General features: G+C 44.4%; 1 protein-coding gene across 3 annotated transcripts in view; it reads left to right on the top strand.

The window, feature by feature from the left end:
- Nucleotides 1-25,562, top strand: part of kidins220a (kinase D-interacting substrate 220a) — a 41,423-nt gene extending 15,861 nt beyond the window's left edge. For 2 of the 3 annotated variants that reach the window (XM_046412274.1, XM_046412273.1), the window contains exons 22-31: nucleotides 1,623-1,767; nucleotides 2,283-2,445; nucleotides 14,671-14,849; nucleotides 17,120-17,331; nucleotides 17,759-17,872; nucleotides 21,479-21,595; nucleotides 21,738-21,836; nucleotides 22,689-22,907; nucleotides 23,706-23,927; nucleotides 24,245-25,562. In XM_046412274.1, the coding sequence (XP_046268230.1) occupies nucleotides 1,623-1,767; nucleotides 2,283-2,445; nucleotides 14,671-14,849; nucleotides 17,120-17,331; nucleotides 17,759-17,872; nucleotides 21,479-21,595; nucleotides 21,738-21,836; nucleotides 22,689-22,907; nucleotides 23,706-23,927; nucleotides 24,245-25,162 (2,388 nt within the window). In that variant the 3' untranslated portion in view covers nucleotides 25,163-25,562. The remainder of the gene's footprint in view (nucleotides 1-1,622; nucleotides 1,768-2,282; nucleotides 2,446-14,670; nucleotides 14,850-17,119; nucleotides 17,332-17,758; nucleotides 17,873-21,478; nucleotides 21,596-21,737; nucleotides 21,837-22,688; nucleotides 22,908-23,705; nucleotides 23,928-24,244) is intronic. The other variant, XM_046412275.1, reaches the window with a different exon arrangement.
- Nucleotides 25,563-25,829: the final 267 nt, after the last annotated feature.

Below are 25,829 nucleotides of genomic sequence, written 5' to 3'. Positions count from 1 at the left end.
ATGACAAGACCTAGCAGCAGTAGGTCTCTGTGACAAAACACTGGCACCAGGTCTGCTGGCAGGAGGCTAAGTGACTCTACTGCTGTCGTTGATTCCTTCCTCCCCCCTGCGAGACCTTCCCACTACTCCTCCTTCCTTCCTGCCTCCCTCTTTTGTTTGTTTGTTTGTTTTACATTTGTTTGTACCCCGGGTTTACTAGTGCCCCCAATAATTGGTGTTGGCCTTTTATTATCTGGCGGCATGCTCTTTATTTGCCCTCCGCCATTAGCTAGCACTTGGCAGGAAGGCGCTCTTCTATAAGTGGAGATTAGGTTATCTGGTGGGTGGGGTGAATTAGTGGCTCTTCAAACTCGTGTAGCTTCTCAAGTTGTGGATGACAGGAGTATCTCTGCCATCTTAATTCCATTAACTAGAATGAAATGAATCCTATTTATAATGAAAATATTTATGGCCTGAAACATTCAGTGCTTATAGAAGAATGAATAAATCAGCCACCCACCTCAATTTATTTTTCACTGAATGATTGAACAGTGTATTATCAAGGAGAAGAACCAGTAGAAGCATGCAGAGCATTCATCTAAATGAACCAATAAAGATGTGAAACTACAGTAACATCAGCATGTAAAGTCAGCCACGAAGGGCTGAATGTATGATAGACCTTTCCAGTTCTGACTGAGTGGTGGCCATATGTTTCATCTCTCTGGGAAAGAGGTCATGAGACTGGCGTTACGACTTCAAAGTCAACCAAAAGCCTTGCTTTGGCTCATGACCATGGCAGCTGTCTGATATCATCACAGATGTTCTCCGGTAGATCTGTGTCAATAGCTTGCCTGTGTGTCATGACTGTTCAGCTCTAGACAGTGGTTCTTTGATTTTTATTTGTCAGTCACAGGGAATTACTTGTTTTTCTCCTGGAAACATGCACATTATTCAAGGGAAGAGAGAAGAAGCAAAATGAAAGAAAACATTGCTTTTATAAGGTTAAGTTGCAAGCCCTTGCTTGGTTATCTTCACTATCAGTAACTGCTTGTATGCAACTGAAAAAGTTGTAGTACCATTTTTTTATTTTGAATAACAGCAAAATATTGCTTTCAATATTTATAGGATGCACAGGAAGTCAACAATATCCACCCATCTACATGTATTCATCAATCTGTTCAAGCATGAGGTTTTACAGTGACATGACCTGAGATCACGTGGTGACCCTGAAATGCCATCTCCCCTCTCTCATGATGCACAGCTTGCAGCACTGTTGACGTGCAAGTAATCAACAGTTGAAACCTCTGCAATGATCAAGAGTAACATTATGCTTTTGTTATTCTCATGCTTTCAGTTTGTCCTTGCAGAGGTCTAATTTTAAAGACTTGTCCCCTGTGGCTGTAGTGGTTTTACATCAATGCCTGCAGCATTTATTTCATAGAACTCCAATAAAAATGCAGTTTTGATTCTTTCTTTACAAAGTTCTGTAAAGTTCTGTCACTTCATGCCCTCATTGGAGGAATCAAACTGCACTAAAATGACAAATGAAACCGTAATCTTGGAGACTACTAATCTGTCAAAGTCAATTGGAAACCCGACAGATCCAATTTCAGTTTCTGCTCCTTCCTTGTACTCTTGTTCAGGACACATACCGACGTCGACAGATGCAGAGGACCATCACCAGACAGATGTCTTTTGACCTGACCAAGCTGCTGGTTACCGAGGACTGGTTCAGCGACATCAGTCCACAGACCATGCGGAGGCTGCTCAACATTGTTTCTATCACAGGTGAAGAATGAACTGTATTCTGTTTGAGCACAACCTCAATCACAGATTATACAAACAGAACAGAGCAGCAGCAGCACAGAAACAGTCAACACTGTTGACACTTTGATTTTGATCTGCTTGTGTGAAACTTGAGACGGCAAGCCTCTATATTGAAACCATAATGTTAAACATATCAGATATAATATAAATATCTTATTCTTGTGGGATGTGGCAATAGGTGTTTCCAGTATTAAAATAAAATGAGATAAAATAGGCCTATATTAGTCTATATTACTCATATCACAACTTTGGATGGATTATTAAGCATCAAGTAGTGTAGATGAAAGACTATATCTTCGACTTCTCAGGCCACCAAACCTCCATCCTTTGCTGACAAATAAAAAATTCTTTAAACTTAAATTTTTTATTTACCTATTTTTTGGTAGCAGGGACACAAAGATTTTCACTGCACATTGTACCGTGTATGATTGTGTGTGTGACAAATAAACCGTCTCTTGTATCTTGTATCTTGACAGGTCGTCTGTTGCGGGCCAATCAGATCATCTTTAACTGGGACCGACTGGCGTCGTGGATCAACCTGACAGAAGAATGGCCTTACAGAACTTCGTGGATCATCCTCTTTTTGGAAGAGACTGACGGAGTGTCTGACCAGGTCACTCTTAAGACCATCTACGAGAGGTACAAATACAGTCACCCCTTCTTTAACTACTACCTACTACTATGTGATCTACAAGGTGTAAAGCTTTTTTCAGTAGACCTACATTTTTTTTTTCTAGTTTTTTTAAATTGTTTTTCACTTTCTTTGTTCTTGTTATACTCTATTTCTATCAGTCTCCTCCTTTCTTGGGGAATGGCATTTGCAGAGTAGCTACCTTTAGCACAGATTAAAATGGAAATTAGGACAGATGCAGAGTTGTTCATGTGTTCCTGACGAGATCCAAGACCTGTAACAGAATTAAAGAACTTGAGTCAATAAATCATATTTCTTTACATTCTCTCTCTTTAAAATAATGACGTAAGTAGGTTTGACCAGCAGGTGGCAGTAGAGGATTTTGTTTTCTGTGTGGGCTGCGTATTATTGCCAGTGGATGTGAGTGCCTCACTAATTTAGCATCTGACATGCAACTTTTGATCATAATGCACAAGGCAAATGTTGACTGTATTATAACCTGGACTTCTTTGGATTTATGAAAGGAACTTCCATAAAACTGGACAAGCGACAGTTAATGCTCATATGTTTTTAGTTTAGCAGTGAAGGAAAAGTCTTTTACCTCTCTGTTTGTAAACAGTATGACTGCTCATGCCAGTGTACGTGTCGTCACGGATGCTTGTAGGCGTGATCACCACAGACGAGATGAGGAGACCCGAGTCGCTGGGTTTGGGTGCTGTTGTGCATCAGTCGCTGGCCTTTAAAGGTTGCACTCTGTCACAATACACTAGTGCCTACAACTCCTGGGGCAGTGAAGTGTCACAGACTGTTACTGTCAGCCAGTCAGCCAGCTAGATTCAGCAGACAACCCCCCCCCCCCCCCAATCTCCAAGGCAAACCGCTGCCTCATTAGACTAGGTTTTTGTTGTTTGGTTTTCAAAGACAATGGGCATTACCTTCCATGCTTTTTTATGGCACTCTAGTGGGACATGTATAGTATGAGGTGAGGACAGAGTAAAAGATAGATGAGAAATGTCTTAGTCAGAAGGCTGAAACTTTTGGATATCTATATTGACAATTTGTGGAAAATAAATCTGGGAGATATAATTATACACTAGGGACAGCCATGAAATGCTGCAGCATTTCTAGACTAAAATGCCTGGATTGACCACAGAATGGGATAGGGTTTACAGTGTTCATTAGAGTAAATATATGTTGTTTTTGACCAACGGTCCTGTCTTTCTTTATCTTCCTCCTCACTGGATGTCTTTCCAAATGGCTGCTCTGTTCCGCAGTGGCCATCGGAGAAGAGGCCTTAATGATGATGACAGGAAGCCTCAAACAGGCTAAACACAACGCCTTGCCTCGAGGCTTTATCTCTTGCGCTAATCTTCCGCTGATAAGACTCTGGCCTCTGTCTGTGTATCTTTTTCTGTCTCTGTGCTCTTTTCTTCCTCTTTCTTATAATCCCAGGTCCCTTTTTTGTTCTGGATGAGATATTCTGTCTTTTCTTTAGCGATGGATGGGCACTTGACTGGCCTCTCAGAACCTCAGGCCCCCTTCTCCCGACTGTCTGTCTGCTTGAGAAATGGATAGCTGCTTCTCTTTGCTTCCCTCCTCAGCAGTGTGTGTGCATACACAAGTGCGCAGCCCATGTGCACACATATCAGATCTTATTTTCTCCCTAAAATTCAAACAGTGGGCCGTTTCCTGTATATCATTCTTTGTAGTTGTAGTGCATGTGTGCGAGCTGTTGTGTTCAACCATTTTTACACAACAGAACTGCACATCCCCTGAGCGTTACTAAGTGAATATATTAGTGGTGAAGTGAACGTGGGGGTGAGTCAGCCCCTTATAGGTCAACTGTCGCCCTGCATCTCAGTCACAAGGCAGCATGCACTTCCTCTCCTCTCCTTTGTATGAGGCTTGCTACAGCTCAGTAGACCACAGTACACAGAGCAACAAAACTATTATAGTTTGTAAATCTTTGTCAAGATAAATCTTTTTAAAGGTAAACATAAAACACAGGTTTGATCCTTGACTGAGGTCCTAAATTTGGCTCAGTGTCAAGTGAGTTTAGTGTCAGTCTAGTGTCTCAGTTTAGACATAATGCCCTCCCTATCCTTCCAAATTAAAACAAAATCAACCCCATACTAAACAATGGTGAAATATTGCATGAGTTCCAAAGAGTTCCTCTTAGTGACCGAGGTGACAAGTGATCTCTATAGCGTATAGCTGAATACCTAGAAAAGAGAGAAAAAATAGACACACACCCACCTTCCCTCATATCTCACACAAACACATGCTTTCAAAACCACTATAAGCTGTTTTTAGCAACTTGCCTGGCAATAACAAGTGTCCATGAAGGGCTGTGAAGTGTCATTGTTAGACATGGCGTGAAGAGAAATGCGTAGCGCTAATTCCCGTAGCGGGAGTGGGCCAGTACAGCCCTCCTAATCTGATGAAGAATGTGTAATCGGTTAATAACCTCAGCGATTTCTATCATTAACGGTAAGACAGGGGGCTGCCCAGACTAATGCGTGGTAGCAGGGGGAAAGAACTATGTAACAAAGATGGCACTGTCTGTGGGAGATATTGGCTAAAAGCAATCAAGCTTACACGCACACTCTCTCTCACACACACAAATTGCAGCTGAAATGTTTGTCTCTCTAGTTCTGCGGGAAAAGCTACACATTACACCTCGAGCAGTGAGCCAGCGTCATGGCCTCTCCAGCACACTGACAGAAACGGAACAGAAAACAAAACAAGTTCTGGACCGACCCTCATATTTATAGCTGTCAAATTAACAACCCTAAATCTGTGTTTATTTTTTCATCACTAGCAAATTGAGTTTGGACCCTGCGGCCTTGTGACTATCATTTTCAGCGTTTTTGTTTCTTCTCAGAAACGCCTCTTCTCAGGAGTCAGTTGTTCCTTGTTTTAGCTGCCACTACAGACTTAATGACTACAGCTTACCTAGCTCTTTCCTGCTTCATGGTTATTGCTTTAAAGCAGCCCAGTCATTTGACTGTTAATGGGCTTTTGTATTTTTTATTTCCTTGATGTTGTTTAGTCATTACATTACATTTAGCCGTGTAGTAGAAGCTCTTCAGTAGAGTGATTTCAAGTGTCTGAGCAAGAACAGGATCTGAATGTTGCTCAAGGACACTTTTGTTGGACCCCTGGCTATTGTTTTGACCTTTGACGTTTTTGAAAACCTACTTGTTATTTTTATTCTCTATTTGGGGCCGCATCAGCTTTTTTGAAACAGTTGATTCCTGGGGGACTGTGTGTTTCTTTGTGAAATCAGTAACCAGCAAAATCTTTTACTTAATTTGCTGGTATCTGTTTTTTAAAGACAATGATATGATTGGACCTTCCTGCAATAAACAAACAGCATTAGTCTTTTCTTAAAGAAGAAATTTACAGAGACTTAGTGGTTTACATTGTTTTCTGTGTTAGTAAACTGAAAATCTTGGAATATCTTGGATTTTGAAGATGGGAACCTGCCTTCTTGGAAAAAAATATTATTTGCATTGTCTTTCTAATATTTCACAGAATGATTAATTGAGAAAATAATTGATAAATCACTAATGCAAAAGGTTTACACAGGCATGTGGATCCAAGCACATCAAATAGGTGCTGGACAGAAGCACAAGGAGAAATACATGATACACATGATGTTTTGGGCCCACGCGCACCTCTTCCTCTCTTTTGAATACTGTTTAGTTAGTAAGACCTCCACAACAGGGATGTATGAACTGATTTCTAATGTTGCATCTGTGCTCAGAAATTCTTGTATCATGTGGTCTGGTAGGTTTTCCATTTATAGGCCAGGCTACATTGGGTATTTGAGCATATAGATTGTATTTACTGGTGTTGCATGTTAAGACCCCTTTGATGTTGAAAGTTTTTTTTTTTGCTGTAGTGTAAGTGTGATCAGGGTGCACAATCAGTTGGCTTCAGGACACACCTTCAGGGACGGTTCATTCAGTCTGTAGGCAACAGTTTAAGTCAGTGTCTCTAATTATTAGTTTCTAATTTTATTTTTTTACTATGGTAATTTGAAAATAGTCTGTGTTGAATTTGAAGGGTTAACATATTTGGACTTAATGATGTATGGACGTGTGTTTAGTTCAGGCCCACAGAGAGTTTATTCCTGGACGACCAGATTCCCTTTTCAGCTTTAGATAAAAAAAAAAAAGTGTCACTGGTCCACTGAGCAGGTTCCTGCACTGCTCTGACATCTGGTGCCCTGTCTGTGCCAGGATGCCCCCGCCGCACTCAGGAGTGTGTTTCTGGCGTTGCACCTGAATCCTCTGTTCATTACACACACCCACATACAAATACACACAAACTATTGCATGCCGTACACATACACAGAATCTCGCAAATTGTGGTAAAATGCATGCATCTTGTAACGGAAACAAGCACACGTACAAACACTATTTGTCACTACAAGCATTTACGATTGAACACACACATGCATACAACTCAGATCACGCATAAAACCGGTACGTATGCACGCACGCACACACACACACTTAGTTCTCACACCAGTGCAAGAACATATGTCAACCCCAACTCCCCAGAGAATCAGTGTAATTAATCAGACCCTGAGATGCAGGCTGCGTTCAACAAACACACACGGCGCAGGAAGCAGAACACAGCAGAGAAATTGTTGTCAGGTAAAATTTCAGTGTTCATAAGTGCTGTTCGCTGCCAATATTTGTGGCTAAAGCAATCTTGATGTCTTTTATGCTTACGTCACAGCTTGTTAAGAATCAACTATTCCACTCTCTCCTTCATCCTCTCTTCCCATCTGTGTTGTTGTGTCTGACCCTGCATTCATCCACCAAACAATCCCCCTCTCTGAGATGTGACTAGAGCCAGGCACTTCTCGGACACTTCAAAACTTTTTATTTTCTCTAATAGCACTCTGAGTGAATATGTAGCCAGGCAATTCAGTCTTAATTAGAGAGACTCTTATCCCAAGTACTGAAACATTAAGATGACGCTCTCTTCTCATTCAGGATTACTTTAATTGGTGCAATTATTGTAATTTGGTCACAATTATGTGCCGGGATAAAAGTGCTGTTCCAAAGCTCACGCGGGTGATTCCCTTTATGTGGAATCCTTTAATAAGCTCTTAAATATCTTGCTGCAAAAAATGGTGAGATCCTATTCTTTTCTTATGATGAATACTTTTGAACCTATCCTGCCCTCAAATGAAAAGTCTTTATTGTTTGCCACGCTGCAGTATTGTTCATGTGAATTCTCATCGTATTCGTGACACTTTCAATCATCTAGATGCACGGCACATGCCCAAAAATGGTTTTTCCGCTTCTCGCCTCTGAACAAGCCCATTGTCCCCCGAGCTTTCAGTGAAAGACAGAGTAAAACTGGTAATGCCCTCGTTCATTGCACTGCCTTTTGCGCAGAGGCCTGCAGACACGAGTGAATTTGTAAAGACTTTTTCGAAGCAACCTATGTCTCAGTAGACTTCTGGCCCCATCGCTGATAGGACACCGGCCGGGCATTGATTCTTTGCACTTGCGTGCTGACAGACTAACATCACCGATGAGCAGATAAAGACGGTCAGAGACAAAAAAGAAAGTATGGTAGGTGTGAGGTAGAGATGGAAAAGGGAGAGGGTTGGTATTAGATAAGAAAGGGCGTTAAGAGAGAGTGAGAAGAATAGAGTCCAGTCTCAGGAGGCAAAAGAAGGTAAAGCAATCAAAGCTTGTGAATACGGGAGCAGATACCAGCAGAATTACTGCTGGCCATGTTTGCCATCGGTTTGTCACGGTTGTATTCAAAGCCTCAGGTGATGCTGCTGCTCCAAGTGAGATAGTCCAGGTGGTGGACGTACACAGATTCAGGCACATGTCCCGTGGCTCCCACATGATGGCTGTTTATACAGTGAAACTGGTCCTCTGCTGATTCCATTTGAGTGTGTGTGTGTGTGTGTGTGTGTGTGTGTGTGTGTTGGCCTGGCCTGCATTGTCGTTTCGTTCCTCCATCCCTCAGGTGTTTGGCGGTGGTGACTCAGTTATGAATCAGCCACAGCCAGCTCCACCACCACTCAGCCCCCCGGTGAGCTGCCCAAAATGTAATAATAAAAAAAAAAAAAACAATGGCAGCCATGGCCAGTGTGTACAGGTGACACAGGAGGAGGTGTGTTTGTGTGTGTGGAGGCTACAACGTGAGGACGGAAAGAACGTCATGCAGCCTGCTTTGTTAGAAAAATCCTTAAAGCCCTTTTCATTTCTTCCTGTAAGCCGAGGTTGAAGGATTAGTCTAATTGGTCTGAAACAAGAGAACTGCTGTGTTCCCATTTTGTACAAAGAATAAAGAGTCATTTCAAATGAAGTAAAAGCCTCTACTACACCTCTGCCTTGCCCTGCTCTTTAGTTATAGAGTCATCCATCAGTGGCAACAAGATTGGATTAACATTTAAATGTGACACTGAGAAGGAAAGGAAGCCGAGGGCTGAGAAGCAGACATCTGCCTGAAACTCTGGTATTTCTCTGGTGTTGAACATTATTGCTGATCACTGTGCTGTCTCTCTGTGCTGGAACCGCTGGAAGGTGGGGGACTGATTATAAAAAGCAGTACAGGCTTGCAAGACATTCAGGACTGACCTATAAGTGGACAACAAGATTTGCCACTCAGCCACTACAGGAGCTACTGGCACACTTGATAGTCACACAAACACAGGCGGACATCCGGCCCTTCACTGACATTAACATCCTGGCCCTTCAAAGGTCAGTGGAGGTCAAGCCCTGTGAGGGTGTGTCTTTATTATTTTGCAGTTTGAAGATTGAGCCTATCCAGTCTGTACGAGTGTCCTTTCCTTCCACATCTCTGCTTTTAAAGCAGCAGCAGTATAGCACCAGAATTTAGTCATCATACTTGTCTGCTGTGGTCTTGATCAGTGTGCTTCAGATTCAAAAGGAAGTTCTTAATAATCAGTAATCATTGCTGACTGAGATTGAATTAGAGAGGCTTTTGTACTATACAGCATGATCTCTTTGTGTAGTGTTTTCTCTCCCATCCTCATGTAGTAACTGGCATTCTCCTATCCCTCCCTCATCTTATTTGTGATGCACACGTCCCACCCAGTGAAGTTAAGTTGAAGAGGATTACTGTTTAAGCCTGAGAATCCCAAGCTTTATTGTCACATTCATATCTCATTGTAGTGATTTCAGCTCCATAGCAGACTTATTCCAGATGTATTATCTGCTGCAGGAGAGCACATTTGTCTTCACTTTTGCAGTCCACCCCTCTTAATTTGGCATCTTACGGCCTATCACTTGGCCATTACAGCTACCAGACAACCACATGTGCTGATATGGAATTCGTGGTGTAATTAGTGTCACAATGAACGAACTCTGCCATGGCCATAGGATCCTCCAAACTCTCCTCTGGAGCGTAAATCACCACGCTGAGGTTTAGTGTTTTACTATTTGTCAAGAATGAAGCCTTAGTTACTCTGAGTGGAGGGTTCAGTTAAGGTTTTTGGGGTCTGGGACAAGGAGGCTCCATTTCAGTGCTACACATGAATTTAATCAACATTTTAGGGAACCACTGAAAGTCCTGAGCCCATCTCAAAGGGAGGCCATTCGCTCTGGAGCAGCTCAGTTTTTATCAGCCTGGTGTGTTTCCTATTAGCCTACATGTCTCTGTGGTTTTGCTTTGGGATGCACAGGTCCAGCTTAGTACAAGAGAGTTTCAATTATTGAAATAAACTTTGCTATGAATGTGTATGGAAAGCAGACGTGGCCACAAGTTGTCAATTGGCACCGCCAAGACAAGGAATCAGGAAAAAGAGAAAGTTGGAGACAGATAGGAGACCAGAGACAGAGGGTGTCCACATTACATGAAGAATTTGATTCAAATCAGGGAAATAAGTCTGGATTTCAAGGAGACAAAGAGAATGGCGTCATCTAAAGTGAAAACATGTTTTTGCTCTCCGTCTCCGCCTTCGGGGTGGTGGAGGCTTTGGCAGGTTCTACTGTAACAATAACCTCTCTCAGCATTGATGTTGAGAGTCCACGCGCCAGCTAACTGGTCTGTCCACTGTTCTCCCAGAGGGGCCCTCGCTGGGTTCATCCACACTCTTGGCAGACGCCGTGCCTGCGACTCTGACATGACTCTGACCAGGAGAGGAATGTGCCGGACCCGGGCCTGGTTAACTTCTTCACCCACACACTGTTGTACTGGTCACACAGTGCCTGACATCGAAACTCTTGAGCTTCTCAAACACAATGTGCACAGGCGTTTGTCTGTTCTGTAGGCATCTTGCTCTGTCTTTGGGCCCCTTTATGGAAATGTTTGGCAGCAAGACCACCTCTTTGTGGCGTGCACGCGCATATCATCTGTAAGCACACAGAGCAGCTGTAAAGCAAAGTCAAGTGGCACATTCATACTCGGTGGCCAAATCGCGGACGGAAGGGATAGAGAGATGAATTCTGCTCATTCCCGTCAGCTGCAGCGTGTGGGAGGTTGAGAGGAGAAGAAAGGCTCTGCTCCAGTCAGCTTTGGGACCTATTAGCATTTGGATAAGCTCAGAGAGCTCCCAGTGGCCACGCCACACAGAGAGTGACTGGGCCTAAGCGCCTGTACTGCTCTAGCTATAAGCTGGGTCCTGTCAATGGACCCATTGTGCAGGAACGGCTGCCGGGATGCCTGACGGCCTTTATCTCACTCATCCTCGGCCTGCTTGAAAGTAGCAGGCCGGTTTCCTTGGCACTCCAACCCGAGCATCCATCTTGTCATTTGGCAACTGATTGCTGATAAGAATGGCTTTGTTCATTTTGTCTGTCTCGTCTGTTCACTGTGATGATGACTAAGTCTGAAGTGATTTGTGTCAATTGCTTAATGCCAAGGCCAACAACTCATCATTAGTTAACTTCAGAGGATGTCATTTGAAGTGGTTAAGTCTCATTGACAAACTGCTATTGTCATTTAATGAATACTGTTTGTTCTTTAACAGTTCAGACTTTTGGCCACAATCACTCTAGTGGATTATCAACTGTCAGTATTCCAGAAATTGTGTTTCTTCCATTGTTTTTATTTTTCTGTAATGCTCCTTATTAACCATCCAGTGTTTGGTGCCTTCTGATCTTTACCAATGATCTTAAAAGGCCAGTGTTGAAGTGTGAGCTCCACTGGCCAGCTGCTCCTGCAGACATGTCGGAGCAATCAGCGGAGAACGCCAGGAATGGACCTCTGACTCTCTCCTTTCTCTTTCCATCTGTCTGAGTCTTAAGTCAGCGATGGATGTCCTTGATTTGTTCTTCTCACCAGCTCCTGGTTTTCTTTGGAAGACACAGATGTTTGTGCTCCTGCATGTTTGCAGTGTACTACAGTAGGCCAGAGCAAACACGCAGGTCAGCAAAATATGCGCAGTTGTAGCTAGTTTCTTGGATGCTGGGGTTGTTGGGCCATGTACACAAAGTATGTTGCTCTTGTGTCGGCTTTCTAAAGGACGTGATAATAAAGCAAGATACACGAGTTCTTGAACTTTTTTCAGTTTTGCATACTTATCAACTGTATAACTTTAGGCCATAATAAATTTATGAAATAAACGATTGATAGTCGTTAAAATCACTACAGATTGCTGTCTAAGTTTTGTTATTATTGTTTTTTCTCGTTTTTGACACACTACGACCCAATTGCACACACACCACTGAGTTATGTTACACGGTCCTATAAAAAGACTCAAGATTCCTTAGAAAGTCTTTGGAGGGTGTTCTCTGTATAGCAAAAGGAAGTGCCCTGTGTTTGAGTGTGTATGTGTTTGTTCGTGTGTGTGTGTCTGTGTGAGTCACTGGCTCCTGTTGGTCTGTGTCTGCGGACCCACAAATAAACAGCAGTAAGCCAGCTGGAAATGGGGAAAAGCACAGGCTTCTCTCAGTCTGCTTACGGGTTAATACAGTTCATGGGAAAAGGAACCAAACACCCGCATGTACTGTAAATGTACTTGCACAGATGCACGCTCCACCATTCATCTGTGCCTTTGAATTTCCCCATCCTCACTGCCCAGGTGTACACAGTGGACATTACACAGTTGTTTTTGTCATTTGAATCAGCAGTGGCACTGTTCACTGGTGCTGTTTGTCTGTGTGTGTGTGTGTGTGTGTGTTTGTTTGTGTGTGTGAGTGTGCAGGTAACATCTGTGCCTTCAGAGGTCTCACCCATCCTCCTCAGCAGAGGTCACATGAGCAGGGTTCATCTGTGTGCCAACATGGAGCTTCCTTGACCTTTTGGGTCTTGTTAAAGGTTCTAATGGAATGAACACTGAGAGGGCTTTGTCCACTGGAGCCCAGCTGTGCCTCTGTGTCCTCCCTGCTCACAGCCTGTCCTCTCTTCTTTCAGTCTGTGTGTGTCTGTACTGGCAGTCGGGTGCGGACAGTGGGGATGGGGTGACTCACCTGGGCTGGTCTGCTGAGCAGTGCATCTCTGCCAGAGGATGAAACAGGACTGAGGAGAGGTGTGCGAATGGAGAACAGATGTAAAAAGTCTAGATTTTGTTAGAATTATTTACATTTCGCTTCTTTAAAAGGAGTTTGGCACATGCAGCATTCAGCTTTCCTGTGAAACTCTGCACATATGAGTAGCTCACTTTTATTTCTTATCAGGGCAACATGCCTCTCTAGGACACCTCCATCGCTGTATAGCTTGCCAGACATGTACATTTGGTTAGAGACATCATGTAACTACAAGGTCACAGGTTTGAGCCCTGCAACAGCAGATGTGTCCATCACCAGCCATCTGGCCTGTCAAAATGCCCTTGAACAGAAGATTGGACCCCTACCTGTTCGCTCAGTGTAAGCAGTCTGGACAGGACTATCTGCTAAAAACCTAAAATGGAAATGAGAACAGGTTTCTGATAATGTCCACCAGCAACATTACCGCAACTTTGTTAACTGGATTAGGTTAGCAGATAGTTTGGATTATTAGCTAACAGTGTGCTGCGTTGAACCCCTGCCAGATGTTGACCTCACCCCGACTTAACTAGTGTGCTGCAGCGATGGTACTAATCATCCAATCAAGTCGCAGAAAGACCAGTCTGTGTTCACTCCCAAAAACAACCAAAATAAACAAAACGGGGAAAAACCAAACTTTATCGGGCCGTGTCCTCAGCACAGCATACCAGTACACAGACTGGGTGATGCAGGGGGAGGAGGAGGGTGAGCTTGGGTTGAACTGGAAGGAGGGAAGGTTAAGCAGGATGTAGGGAGAGAAAAGTTACCACTGAGAAAAATGATTGAATGGTTCGGATGAGAAATGGATACAGAGATGAGAAAAATATCCGCTCCCTGCCTGAGTCTCCTCATTCATCTGATAAGAGCAGCACATTCTGATGAATGGCCCGTGTCAGAAGTCACTCAGAGTGGTCATATTTTCATGTCTGAATGATGGGATTAGCGGGATGAACTGATTGCTCGGGGTTGTTGGTGTTTGCTTTTCTTGAGGCCTTGGCCATGTTACATTGCACTTGTCCTTGATATCTTGTTTAGCCTTGTGCATTTGTAATTACCCACCTCATAACACTTAAGTATTCATGCTCTGTATTCATCATCAGGGATATGCTGGTGAGAACTCTGAACTGCTGGTTTGTATCATATGTTGCCAGGGTTTGTGACGATTTCAATGATTTTAAGCTGAATTCGGTTTCCTTTTAATCTAGAGTTCTTAATATAATACAGTGGTGTTGTTTTTCCTGCAGCATTGACAGAAAAACTATATCACACAGTAATTTAGCAATTTCCAAACACGGTGTTTACTTTGAGTTTGTGGCAACAAACATCATGTTAACTGTGACAGCGCATCATGACGTGCTTCTGTCTGTAGCTTGCTAATTTACCCTGATTGTCATCTTCTCAGGTTTCCTCCTCTGCTGAGTAAAGATAACATCCCTCACTCTATCTGTCCTCAAACATCCCCCCTTTTCACTATCTTGCCTTCTCCAAATCCAGTTATCTCTCTGCTCTCATGATGATGATGACCGTTGCATATCTCTTCGATCTTAACAGTAGTGCTTGCTATTTCCTCTTTTCTTTTTTCATCTGAGTGTGATGCTTTTTGTTTTTTCCGCTCTGAAACTGGCAGCCAGAATTTAGTGTAAACTGACATGTTTGACGTATTTGTGTCAATAAAACTGCTCAACTTTGTACATTGTCTTTTAACAAGCATTTGGTTAGCTCCCGTTAAACTTCTTTATCTTCTTCTGTTTACTTCTTAAGAATCTCCAAGAACATCCCCACTACTAAGGACGTGGAGCCGCTGCTGGAGATCGACGGAGATATCCGCAGCTTCGAGGTCTTCCTCTCCTCCAGGACGCCCGTCCTCACTGCCAGAGATGTGGAGATGTTCCTGCCCTGCACCGTCAACCTGGACCCCAAACTTAGGGAGATCATTGCAGGTCCATACACACTCAGTATTTGTAGAGATGGGCGAACATATCAAAGGAAAATCCAGCAAAAAATGCCTTAGTTAGGTGTTGCAGCACCCTGAGATGCCACGTCTCATTTTTTTTTTTTTCCAAACCTTTCACTCACTTTTCATTTCTGTCCTCAGTCAGTGCGCTTGTTCATTTGTCATGGATACGTTTTAGTTGTTATCGTGACAACTGAATGACAACTAAACTATCCTGATGACAACAAGATGTGGAATGACGCCACATTGTTCTCGCCATTTTTATTTACATGTAGCTTTGCTGTTTTTATTTGTTGTTTTATCACTGACATGCTTCACCCACACTTTGCAAATGTGCACTGCATTAAACCTGACAGGTGTATTTAGAAATGGTCCCACTTTAGGAATCTTTACATGCAGTGTAAACAGATAATGTTACTTTGTATCATCACAACAAACACTGCACAGACCAAAAACAACATTTTTCCCTCTTTTTCTTCAGATTGGCTCAAGATTACACTGTTCTCATGTTTCATCTTAATATGGAGTAGGCGCATATATTTGTTTGTGTGCGTTAGAGAGAAAGAGGTTAATTGTACACTTTTGTCTGAAGTACATAAAAGGCTTTGGTATACATTTGTATGGAGAAAGCAAACTGTCTCCTATGTGATGTTTTGAATTCATTGCCAGCTCATTTGGCAGTGACATTACTCATAACATTTCAGCAGGGTCTGCTCTAAAATCGCCCACTGCAGGGGCTCTCAGAAACCCACAGCTTGCTTGTCATTTCCAAACAATCAAATGTCGAGCAGGATTCCAATGCAGCGCTGCAGTATCAGGACAATATTTTCACTTACTGTCATCTATCTGCCTCCAGCGGCGTACTGAATTTCACAGTTTGTAGTTGCAGTGACGTAGTAATGCATCAGTATTAAACTGTAAGCCAGAGTGGCGCTGTACTCCTGCTACTGTGCGTCAGTGTCCATTCAGCCCATACAGGAGTGTCAATGACGTCTAGTGTGAAGTTGCCGCATCATAGTGTTATGAGACCACAGAAATCACACAAAGTCGCACACACAAAGTCTGTTCCATTTAGCCAAGGTTGAGTCATGGAGGGTGCAGCTGACCAAGCTCCACAAGCAGACGTCCAGTCTGTAAGTACAGGACTCCTTTCCTAAAAGTGTGTAGGTGTGTGTGTGTGTGTGTATGTGTATGTGTATGTGTATGTGTATGTGTATGTGTATGTGTATGTATGTGTGTGCGCGCGCACTCAAAAGTGTGTGGGTGTTTTCACCTCCACACGTCTCCAGGGAGCGGAAGGTGACCAATGCTCCTACCCAGTCATCCCACTCCCTCCACTCCCTCCGCGGCCAGTCGGTACTTGGTGCCCAGTGTCCTGTGGCCAGCCAGTGGGCAGTGCTGTCAGTGATACCCGCCCATGAGCCTGACTCACATCATAAGGCCTCCATTGTGTTCACAAGGCTGGATTGGGTCTCACTCAGCGTGTCATTCAGCAGCCACTTGTATAACCAGGAGACATTCTGGTGCCTGCTTCTGTTTCTGGTTCTTACTTTCTTGCCAGCTACACAGAGCCACTCTGTTCTGTCTCTGGGCTTATTTAACTTTAATTTGAGATGTTTTACCAAAGCTCCCTCCATCTCTCCCACTCAACTCCTCTCGAAGTCCGGTTGATTTATGCGAAAACAATTGTGGCAAAGTACTCACGCTGATAGTGTCTATGAGTTCACGTGGTCCGCTTTGTTTGTTTACATGCTTGAATTTATTTGTCAGGGACAGCAAAGGGCTCCATGTGCCAGAGTCGTCACGTGGCTGGCATAACATTTGGAAAAGACAGAATATCAGCACGCCTGCTGGTTTGTGAGCAAACGGAGTAATGGAAATCAAAGTGAGAATAGAATTCACAGTTGAAGATTGTTGTGATCGTAACATCTGTGCTCGTTTTCTCTGCAGCATTTAGTTGTTTGATTGTCTTCTATTTTGGATAAGGAGAACTCTTGTTCTGTTCCCTCCAGGGCTTTGGGAATCAAGGAATTTTTTTCTTGTGTATGTTGGTTGTTTGATATGTATTTTTCTCTGTGGATTCACAACTGTCTAAACTCTTGGGATGATGAAATAAAGCAAAATTATTGACGCGTGGGTGGATCTGAGGGGGTCTTTATAGTCATAGCCAAGACATGATCATCAGCACTGCGTAAAAACACTTCCCTCTCCTCTCCCTCTCTTGTTCTTTCTTCTCTCGGCTCTCTCTGCTCTTAGATGTGCGTGCCGCCAGGGAGCAGATGCACTTGGGAGGAGTGACCTATCCCACGCTGCCCCTGCAGGAAGCAGTGCCCCGTCCCCAGTCAGTTTATGGCCAGCCCTCTGCCGCCTGCACCCCGACAGGCTCATTCGTCAGACCCCTGCCTCCTCAGCCCCACAGTGCCTACTTCAGTGGAATGACTGGCCCTCAGCACCCTTTCTACAACCGGGTAAGACAGGAAGGGTGCTTGTGTTTACATCAGTGGGCCATTACATATTACTTAGGGTCTTTCAGGTGTCCGTATTAATATAGAAAACTCAAACAGCGACAGAAGGAACAGTTCTTGCCAGCTGAGTGAAACTCACTGATCCTCACCAAGCCACAAACAACTGCAGTGTTTTTAAAAAGGCCCTTTCCAAATTTAGCAGCTCAGCGCTCGGCACGTTATCATAGTGTAGCATTGACCCACTTGGCAGTTACACCTGAGAAAATCGTGCAGTTAACAGGTCTTTGTATGTGCCACATGGTTTTTAAATAACCAGCACCTCACTTTACTGAGAAAGAACAAGCAAATTAGCATCTTTTCCCAGCATCATTTTTGTTTTTGTGTGTCTGACCTCCCTCATATGATTTTCATTTTATTTTTACCCTCATAGCCTTATTTCCCCCATCATGTGTATCACCTGCCACGGCATTACTCCCACCATGTCCCCTCGTCCTTGCGCCCCTCCATTAAACCTGGTCAACCTAAGGACAACACCAATGGACTTGTAAGTAGAGAAGCAGTGCCAGATCCATCAGGTCTCACATTAAATGATTACAGGCACAGCTGCACTACTTGTATTTATATCATGCAGCAGGATTGTTTATGTGTTTGAAGTGATTGAGGGGTTATAGAGTGGTCTCTTTGTTAGAAATTTAAATGTTTTTTAAATATTTTTGCACTTTCTCCCATGTGAATTACTCAATATTTCTCAGGAGTACCAATTAAGGGATCAGTTTTTATTATTACATAGATATAATTAAACTATAATATTTAATAAAATAATTATTTAAATTAAATAATTACATTTATAAAGGCTCTGAATGTAGTGCTCAATCAAATCACTCAATATGTCATATGCTATCAGGTCCTTTGTGTCGACCTGCAGCGTGAACATACCACAAAGTCTGACCTCCTTTTCTTTTTTTAACACTTCCTCTTCCTCTATCCCCTGTCTCTCCCTCTCCTTTGTGTGATGTTATATGTTTCTACTATGATTTAACATCACCATTTTACTGTCCATGTGCTCAACATCTGTCCAGCACCGGATGCTGGTGGTCCTAAATTGAGTGGTAATGAACTCAACCTTCATTAGCCTTTCTCTCTATACAGTCCTTGTCTCCGTTCTGTGCCCATTGTCAGGATGTTATTGCAGAGGATACCAGAGAAGGCCTCCCCTCCTGTCCCTCTGAACCTACCATGGTAACGTGTAGTTGCAGCTCCGGAGCACTATGGATATGCAAACACGCAACTAGTCCGTCATTATCTGCCTGTTGACCTGACGCCTAAAACCTCATTTGTCATTTCTTGTGTTGCATGTATGAAACGCACGCCTTCGTGTCTGAACTGTTCGTGTTGTTGCTGTAGTTTACAAAAAGTGTAAGGACAAATATAGACTGAGACGCTGCTCTCTGCAGAATGCCTACAGTAAATACATTTGTAGCATCCGGTGTGACGATCAGGAGAGGTGCATTTTGTCACATACTTCAGCACATATAAACATGACATGCTGAATGATGTTCATCCTGATGTTGGCGCAGTCACCATCTCCCATTATCTTTTAAATTGACTTAATTAAAGTTTTTAACCTACTTCAGGATTCCACTGACAAGAGCTGAAACTCCACACTCAGACATTCACACATTTTTAGAGAAAGCAACAGCCTCTATTAGAACAATTTGAAGATAACGCTGCTCAGGAGATTTCTGCCCCATAAAGCCACTTATCAGGCTACTGCCAGCAAGCATTTAAAGGAGCTGTATGAAAGATTTGAATATAGATTACTTTGTCATGTCCCTTCCCATGTCTTTTTGTATTATTCTTTCTTTAATTTTTTTGCTTCAATCTTTCTCCTTTCATTTAAACCTTAATCTCTCTTTTAAAATTGTTACCCACTTTTTTCCGTCCTCATATCTTCCCTAGCGCTTTTGTTTCCTTTCCTTCCAAATATGAATTTTCATCCTAATCTTTAATGTACATTAGCCCATCTTATCCCTTTCTGGTTCACACTTGATCTGTTTTTTTGTCGTCCTCACATGTGCCTGTATTTCTGCAAATCTGTGAATGTCGACGTGTGCGCACTCTCGCTCATTTGTGTGAGTCTTTTGGGTGTGTGAGCGGCCCGAGCCCAGTGTAATTGCCTAGCTGATATTAAGTGTGAGTATGGATTCCTCGGGCTGCCGGGATTATCATCAGAGCAACTGTTGGGGCTGGCAACGCACACACACACACGCGCGCTCTGACAATAAGCACAGCGCTGGTAGAGCTTATCTCCTTAACAAGACGCTTCCTCCCTCACAGAGCTCTGTTTCCTCTTCCCCATCCTTCTGCCCAGCCCTGAGCTCAGCCCAGCTGTAATTACAGTCTTATCACACACACACACTGGGAGGGTTCACACAAACGCACATGCACACAGACATTTACGCTTTCGCTCGCATTCTTAGAATACACACTGTGCAGTCTGAATCGACGAGTCTTCAAGGCCTTCTTCCCTGAATTGGAACTTCTGCTTTTTCTGCACAGAGCGAGAGACCTCTCATTTTCTTATCGGCTCTTTCTCTCCATCTCTGTCTCGTCTGCAAAGATTATGACTGTAAAAAAAAAAACAAAAAAAAGAGAAGAAAAAACAAAATCTCCTTGTGTAATAATTCTGCTTCCAGTAGCCTCTTTGGTTCCAGTCTGACGTGCGGCTGCTGTAAAGGAGCCGTCTCCTCCCCTGCTGCGATACAGATAAATGCCTGTCTGCTCTGCTCTCAGTGTCTCTTCTGTCCCCCGATGATGAGTTCAACATGTGTGCTAGCGTCTTTCCTCTTTTCTGTCTGTCTTCCTCCTTTTTTCACAGGTACACTGCTGGCTTCGTCATGTTATACGTGGCCTGTGTATTTTCATTTTTGTCTGACTGTTTGTCTGTCTGCTTCTTCTTGTCTCCTTTATCAAGCATTTAAAGTCGGTGCCTTACAAATTAAAGCAGGTACACCTTTGGATACTTTCTTCGCCGCATCCAACCCTCTACTCCATTTTCCCACATACCTCTGCCTCATCACTAACACACTGGTTCAGTACTATCATGCATGCTGTAGAAGTAGATAGACTCTTCACTTGGAAGTAAATGAAAAACTTAATCGTCGCGTAGTAGTTCAGTAGATTCACTAACACACTTTCACTCGAGAGTAAATCCTCTACAGTGTGGACATGAAGAGTGCTGGTCTTCATCCTCTTGCCCACCACTACAGGAAGCTGGCACCTACTGTTGTGTACTGTATTGTGTGAACTGCTTGTTTTTTTGTTTAACAAGCACTCGCAGCCCGACTAAGCTCTGCTGTTCTCTCCCTCAGAACCAGAAACAAAGCCGGGGAGCTTAGTCTGAAGCCATGTCTTAATGGTGCTAATAGCCTCAGAGAGAGAGCAAGCAGAAAAGATGAGGGGGAGAGGGAGTAGGCACAAGAGATGGGGGGGGGGGGGGGGACATTGATGGAAAAGAGAGTAGGAAGGAAGTCAGTGCAGGAGGCTTAGAGGGAAGGAATGTGAGAGGAAGGGAGGGAGGAAAGGAACGAAGTGAGGGTGTGAGTGAGGAAAGGGAAGCGGAGGATGGATGAGTTTTTGTTTAGTTTTTGCTCCAGCGGGTGGCAAGTTGGCTGTGTGTGAAGCCTCAGATGGCATCAACAGGCCACTGGTATTAGACACATCAGGCCTCGGGGCTGCTTGGCGGCCGCCGCTCCAATGTGGCGCGGCTCAATGGAGACTCGCAGACTTACAGGCTCCATCCCTTAAGTGTTGCATGCACACTTTATGCGCTTGTATATACACCGAGAAAAAGAACAAGAGCAGGTAACGGGGTATTTGGATAGGTTGGCCGCTTTGTTTACTTTTACACTTACACTGTGTGACTGATAGAGAGAAATACTGTGTGGGATTGTGGTTTTGCACCTCTGTGTGCCTCACAGTAACAAGCCTGCACGTCTCTTTGCTGAGTTGTTGCTCGTTTTGCCCTAATCAACGTGTTAGGAGTGATGAGTCCGTCTTAACAGTGTGAGTTTTCCCTGGTAACGTTAACTCACAAATACACTCAGAGTAAGTTGTTTATGTGTGTGTGTGTGTGTGTGTGTGTGTGTAGGTCCCTCCTGCAGTCCTGCTCAGCTCCATGAACACAGATGCAGTGTGCGAGCTTGTCAAACAGATAGACGGAGTTGACCCCGACATGCTGCCTCAGTACACCTCCACCATCAAGAAGGTGCGTCTGTCAGTGACATTCAGATTTGATCCTCGTCTTTTCTTCTTACAGCTCCTTCTGCGCTCCCTCTCTGTTTGATCGAATTATTCTTTGACCCGATCAGTGAGCAGTGAATCAGCCGGTCTCTTCTCGTCCACTGCAGGCTAACATAAACGGCCGAGTGCTGTCTCAGTGCAACCTGGACGAGCTGAAGAAAGAGATGGAGATGAACTTTGGCGACTGGCAACTCTTCAGGGGAACGGTGAGATAACACTTCTCTTCAGGAGTGTCTTTGCTCACCTCACCGTCTGGTTTGATAATTTTGGTGTCTTCCATGTAATTTTATTAAACAGCATTAAAGAAGATTTTTGTTTGAGACATAAGAGAGAGTCCACCAAAAACTGCAACAGCTAATCCTTCATTGCCCCACAGTAAAGGCCTGTAATAGATTTATAATCACATACATTCTCTTCACTCTGTGATACTCAGATACACTCAGTCCTGCCAGGGCTCTCCTGTTGATCTGTCATCTCTTGTTTATTCCAAAAAAGAAGCAAGGCTGTATCTTGTAATACGACATCTTGTGCTGCAGCTGAGATATTGGGATGGAGATTTTATAATCCGTATTACGAGAAGGGCGCTAGTCAGTCAGCCAGGACTCCAGTCAGCTGAGCCGGGACTGAAATCACTAACACATGTAGTCGGCTCCACTTCATCAGATGTCAGTCTGTGCTCCTAATACCAAAGCAGAAGCCTGGATTGGTCGTGTTTTACAGCAGATCCAATGCAGAGCTCACGCAGGAGCAGCTGTAAAGTGCAGAGGCCTTTCAGGTCCGTGTGCTAACCAGTGTTGCGTTGCCAGGACGCAGCCAGCACAGACATCTGGTTCAAGATGGCTGACCGATATCTTGATGAAGGGAGGTTATTGTCGGGGAGGAGTGGACAGCTGAATAGCTCTACTTATGAACAGCTCGCTCTCACAAGCACATGTTTTTGTTGTTGCTGTCTGTCATGCTTGGTTTGCATGTCACATGCTTTAAACAAACATGTTTACCATTGGCTCTGTGTCCTGAAACCAAAGTCAAACAGCAAATACTGCGATGTCTTTTCTCAGGTGATGGAACAACGTCATGCTGAAAGCCAGGCTCTGCTTCAGGATGAGTCCCGAGCTGCTAGCGAGCAGGGCAGCAGCGTGCACCATGGGGAGCCCAGCAGACGCTCAGGGGGGGCCCAGCATGAAGCGGCGGCCTTCAGCCTCAACCTCAGCTTCGAGGAGCTCAGCGGAGCTGGTCTGGAGGAGCCTCCAAGACACAGCAACAACTCACACTGGCCGGTCAGTCCTCTTCTTCAGAACTCAGTGTAAATAAACCATAACAGCACATACGAAGCTGCGTGTGTGCATTATACTCACGCATGTACACGTGCTAAGAGATAAGAGGCATTCAAGTTGCTGATCTAAGTATACTTGTGGCCATGTAACACTCACAAATGAGACTGCAAGGTCACACCCAAACTGTCGCATGGCCTCCAGTCCTCTCCAGCTGAGCGAGTGTGTTGGTGACCTCCGTGGTTTCACATTAGTGTGGTTTGGAGCGAGAGAAGACTGCGGCTGAGGAAGCTTATGGTATTCTTGAACGTGGCAGAATTAAAAATACACATACATACATACATACGTACACACACACTGCAGCGCAACCAAACTATCAAGAGGCCCCCTGTTTGTTATTTTTCACCTTCTGTACTCCCACTTTGCAAAATCTCTGAGACATGAGCAAACACTCACATGTAGACAGCTGGCTTTGCTGCTATTTTATATGATCTCACTTTGTGATCTTTTTCAAATTCAAATCATCTGACACTGAAAACACATCACGGCTTTCATTGCCGCTCCGTCTGCTATCTTTGCCAGCAACTTTAACGCTGTATCCAATTCTCACGTTCGGAAGATTTCTTTGGTTACTGTAATTATAGCATTTTTAAGCGCTGTTGTAAGTGCCACATTTTTATATTTATTGCATTCAGGTGTCAATTCGGGTTATCAACCCGCAGCCACACGCCCTCACTCTGCAGTTGGTTTTATCGTAAATCTGTTCCCCAACAAACACTGTTCAACTTTTCCCCTTCCTGTCAGGTGGCAAATCACCGCACCTCAAGCATGTCCAGCCTCAACTCTCAGGAATCCTCCAATGACATTTGCAAGCTGACAGACAAGCAGCAGGCGGAGTACCGTGATGCATACAGGGAGTACATCTCTCAGATGGCACAGCTGGAGATGTCCGGCACTGGGGGAGAGAGGCCCGTGCAGCCCCACCCTGGACAGTTCCTTCAGGCTGCCACTTCAGAGGACAAAGGGGTGGGTGGACTGTCACAAGAACACTGGAGAGTTTTTGTCATCACGTCACTGACAGCAGAAATAGTTCAGTCACGTCAGTGTAGAAGCTCCCACTGTCAGATTACAGAAAAATACCTTATGGTAACATGGTATTATTCTGTGCTGGGAAAGGGGACATCATTGCTTCTTGTATTTCTTAATTATTAGCTTATACGTTTTATTTGTCTTGGCACATAAATGAGAAACAGGAATTTCGTCCTCCGAGTCCTCTCAGCCAATAACACAGGATGCTGTATATTTTCATGTTCTTCTCACTGAGTGCTCTTCCCTCTCCTCAGGCCAAGGAAGGATCTGATCAAGACAGCCGCAAGTCCTTCACCAAGAGGGGCTCCAAGGCTAGTGATGCCACGGACTTCCCCTCAGGAGCAGATGCCCAGCTCCTAGACCCTATCAGTGAAGAGGATGAGAACCACAGTGCATCCTCGAGGACTCCAGGCACCAAGAAGAAGGGAGCTGGGGCATTGTACCACAAGCTGCCCAACGATGAAGACTCGGGCCCAGAAGAAACTGACAACACCACACCTCTCCTCCACAGAGAAGCTGGTGCTGTGTCCTTCCACAGAGGCCCCCAGCCCACTGGGCTGCTGACCAAGCCTGGCTTCCTCACCGAAATCGCCCTGGATAAGAAGGACTCGTCCGACTCAGGGATGCGCTCCAGTGACAGCTCCTCGGACCGCTCCTCGGACCGCTCCCTGGAGGAGGCTGAAGGAGACGCCGACAGAGAGAAAGAATCCCTGAAGCCCAGCCTGATCGAACTGGAGCTGGATGGCTTGGTGAAAAAGAGAGGCCACCTCCCGAACAGCCTGAGCAGCTTGCAGGACGCGACGGTGGCCCGGATGTCCATCTGCTCCGAGGCCCCGTCTGAGGCCAGCCTAATGGCCAGCAGTCCAGACGAGGGGTGGCCGTCTAGTGGGGTCAGCAACCTCAACCGCACCGAGAGCAACACCACCCTCAATAACAACACAAACGACACCACTACCACCAACAACACCAACACCAACAACAGTCGCCAGCAGCCAGCTAACATCACAGGCACACAGTCCACCACCACCTCCTCCTCCAGCATCCACGACTCGCCAGCTGTCATCATCACCCCCGGCAGCAGCAGCAGCACTGTTAACACCGCGGCTGCCACCATCCGCAACCAGAACCTGCGCACCATCAGCCTGGGAGATGAGAGGGAAAGCGTCCTCTGAGAGGGGTCACTTGACTGTTGTTCTTGATGTTGTTGGTGACATTATTAAACTCTTGGTGTTGTGATGTGTTCCAAATAATTAGAGTAGATAGATATGTGTTCTGCTGTTAGGAAGTGTTACTGTGAATCAAGAGTAGTGCAGTCAAAAGCTTTGATTAGTCGGTTAGCAGAAATGAAAAAAAAAAAAAAATCACCAAAGTTATGTTCAGAATTACAATCAGTCAGGTCAAATTGGGATCTCATTAACTTGTTTTTATTGTTACAAGACCTTGTGCCGTTCCATGTGTTTGGAGTGTGTTTTCTTCTGTCAACTGAATGTTGGTGCTGGTACATGTTGTGGACATGGTATGTTACAGGGAAAAAAAAGTTCAAAAAAATGTAACCTCATCTGTAAAGGCTCAGCGTTACTGAGGGCTTCAGTCTGTGAAGTGTTGTTTTGTGCGGTGCTGCGTTTGGTAGTTAAAATAGACGGCGACGTAAACAGCAGCGAAGTGTGTTACTGGCAGTTTGTGTGATAGAAGAAGTGCATGCACTAGTCTCCAGAGGGGTCATTGTGTTTTCCAAAGATGCTTGTGAACCAATAAACATTTTGCCATGTGGACCCTTTAAAATGACTCTTTTCTCTTTCCTTTGCAGGAAAGTCAGCTGTCTGTGGAGTGAAGCCTCAG

Source organism: Scatophagus argus, chromosome 15 (genome assembly GCF_020382885.2).
Source record: "Scatophagus argus isolate fScaArg1 chromosome 15, fScaArg1.pri, whole genome shotgun sequence".
NCBI lineage: Eukaryota > Metazoa > Chordata > Actinopteri > Scatophagidae > Scatophagus > Scatophagus argus.
Note: the sequence above shows the minus strand (reverse complement) of the source record. Positions and strands in the feature narration are given on the sequence as shown.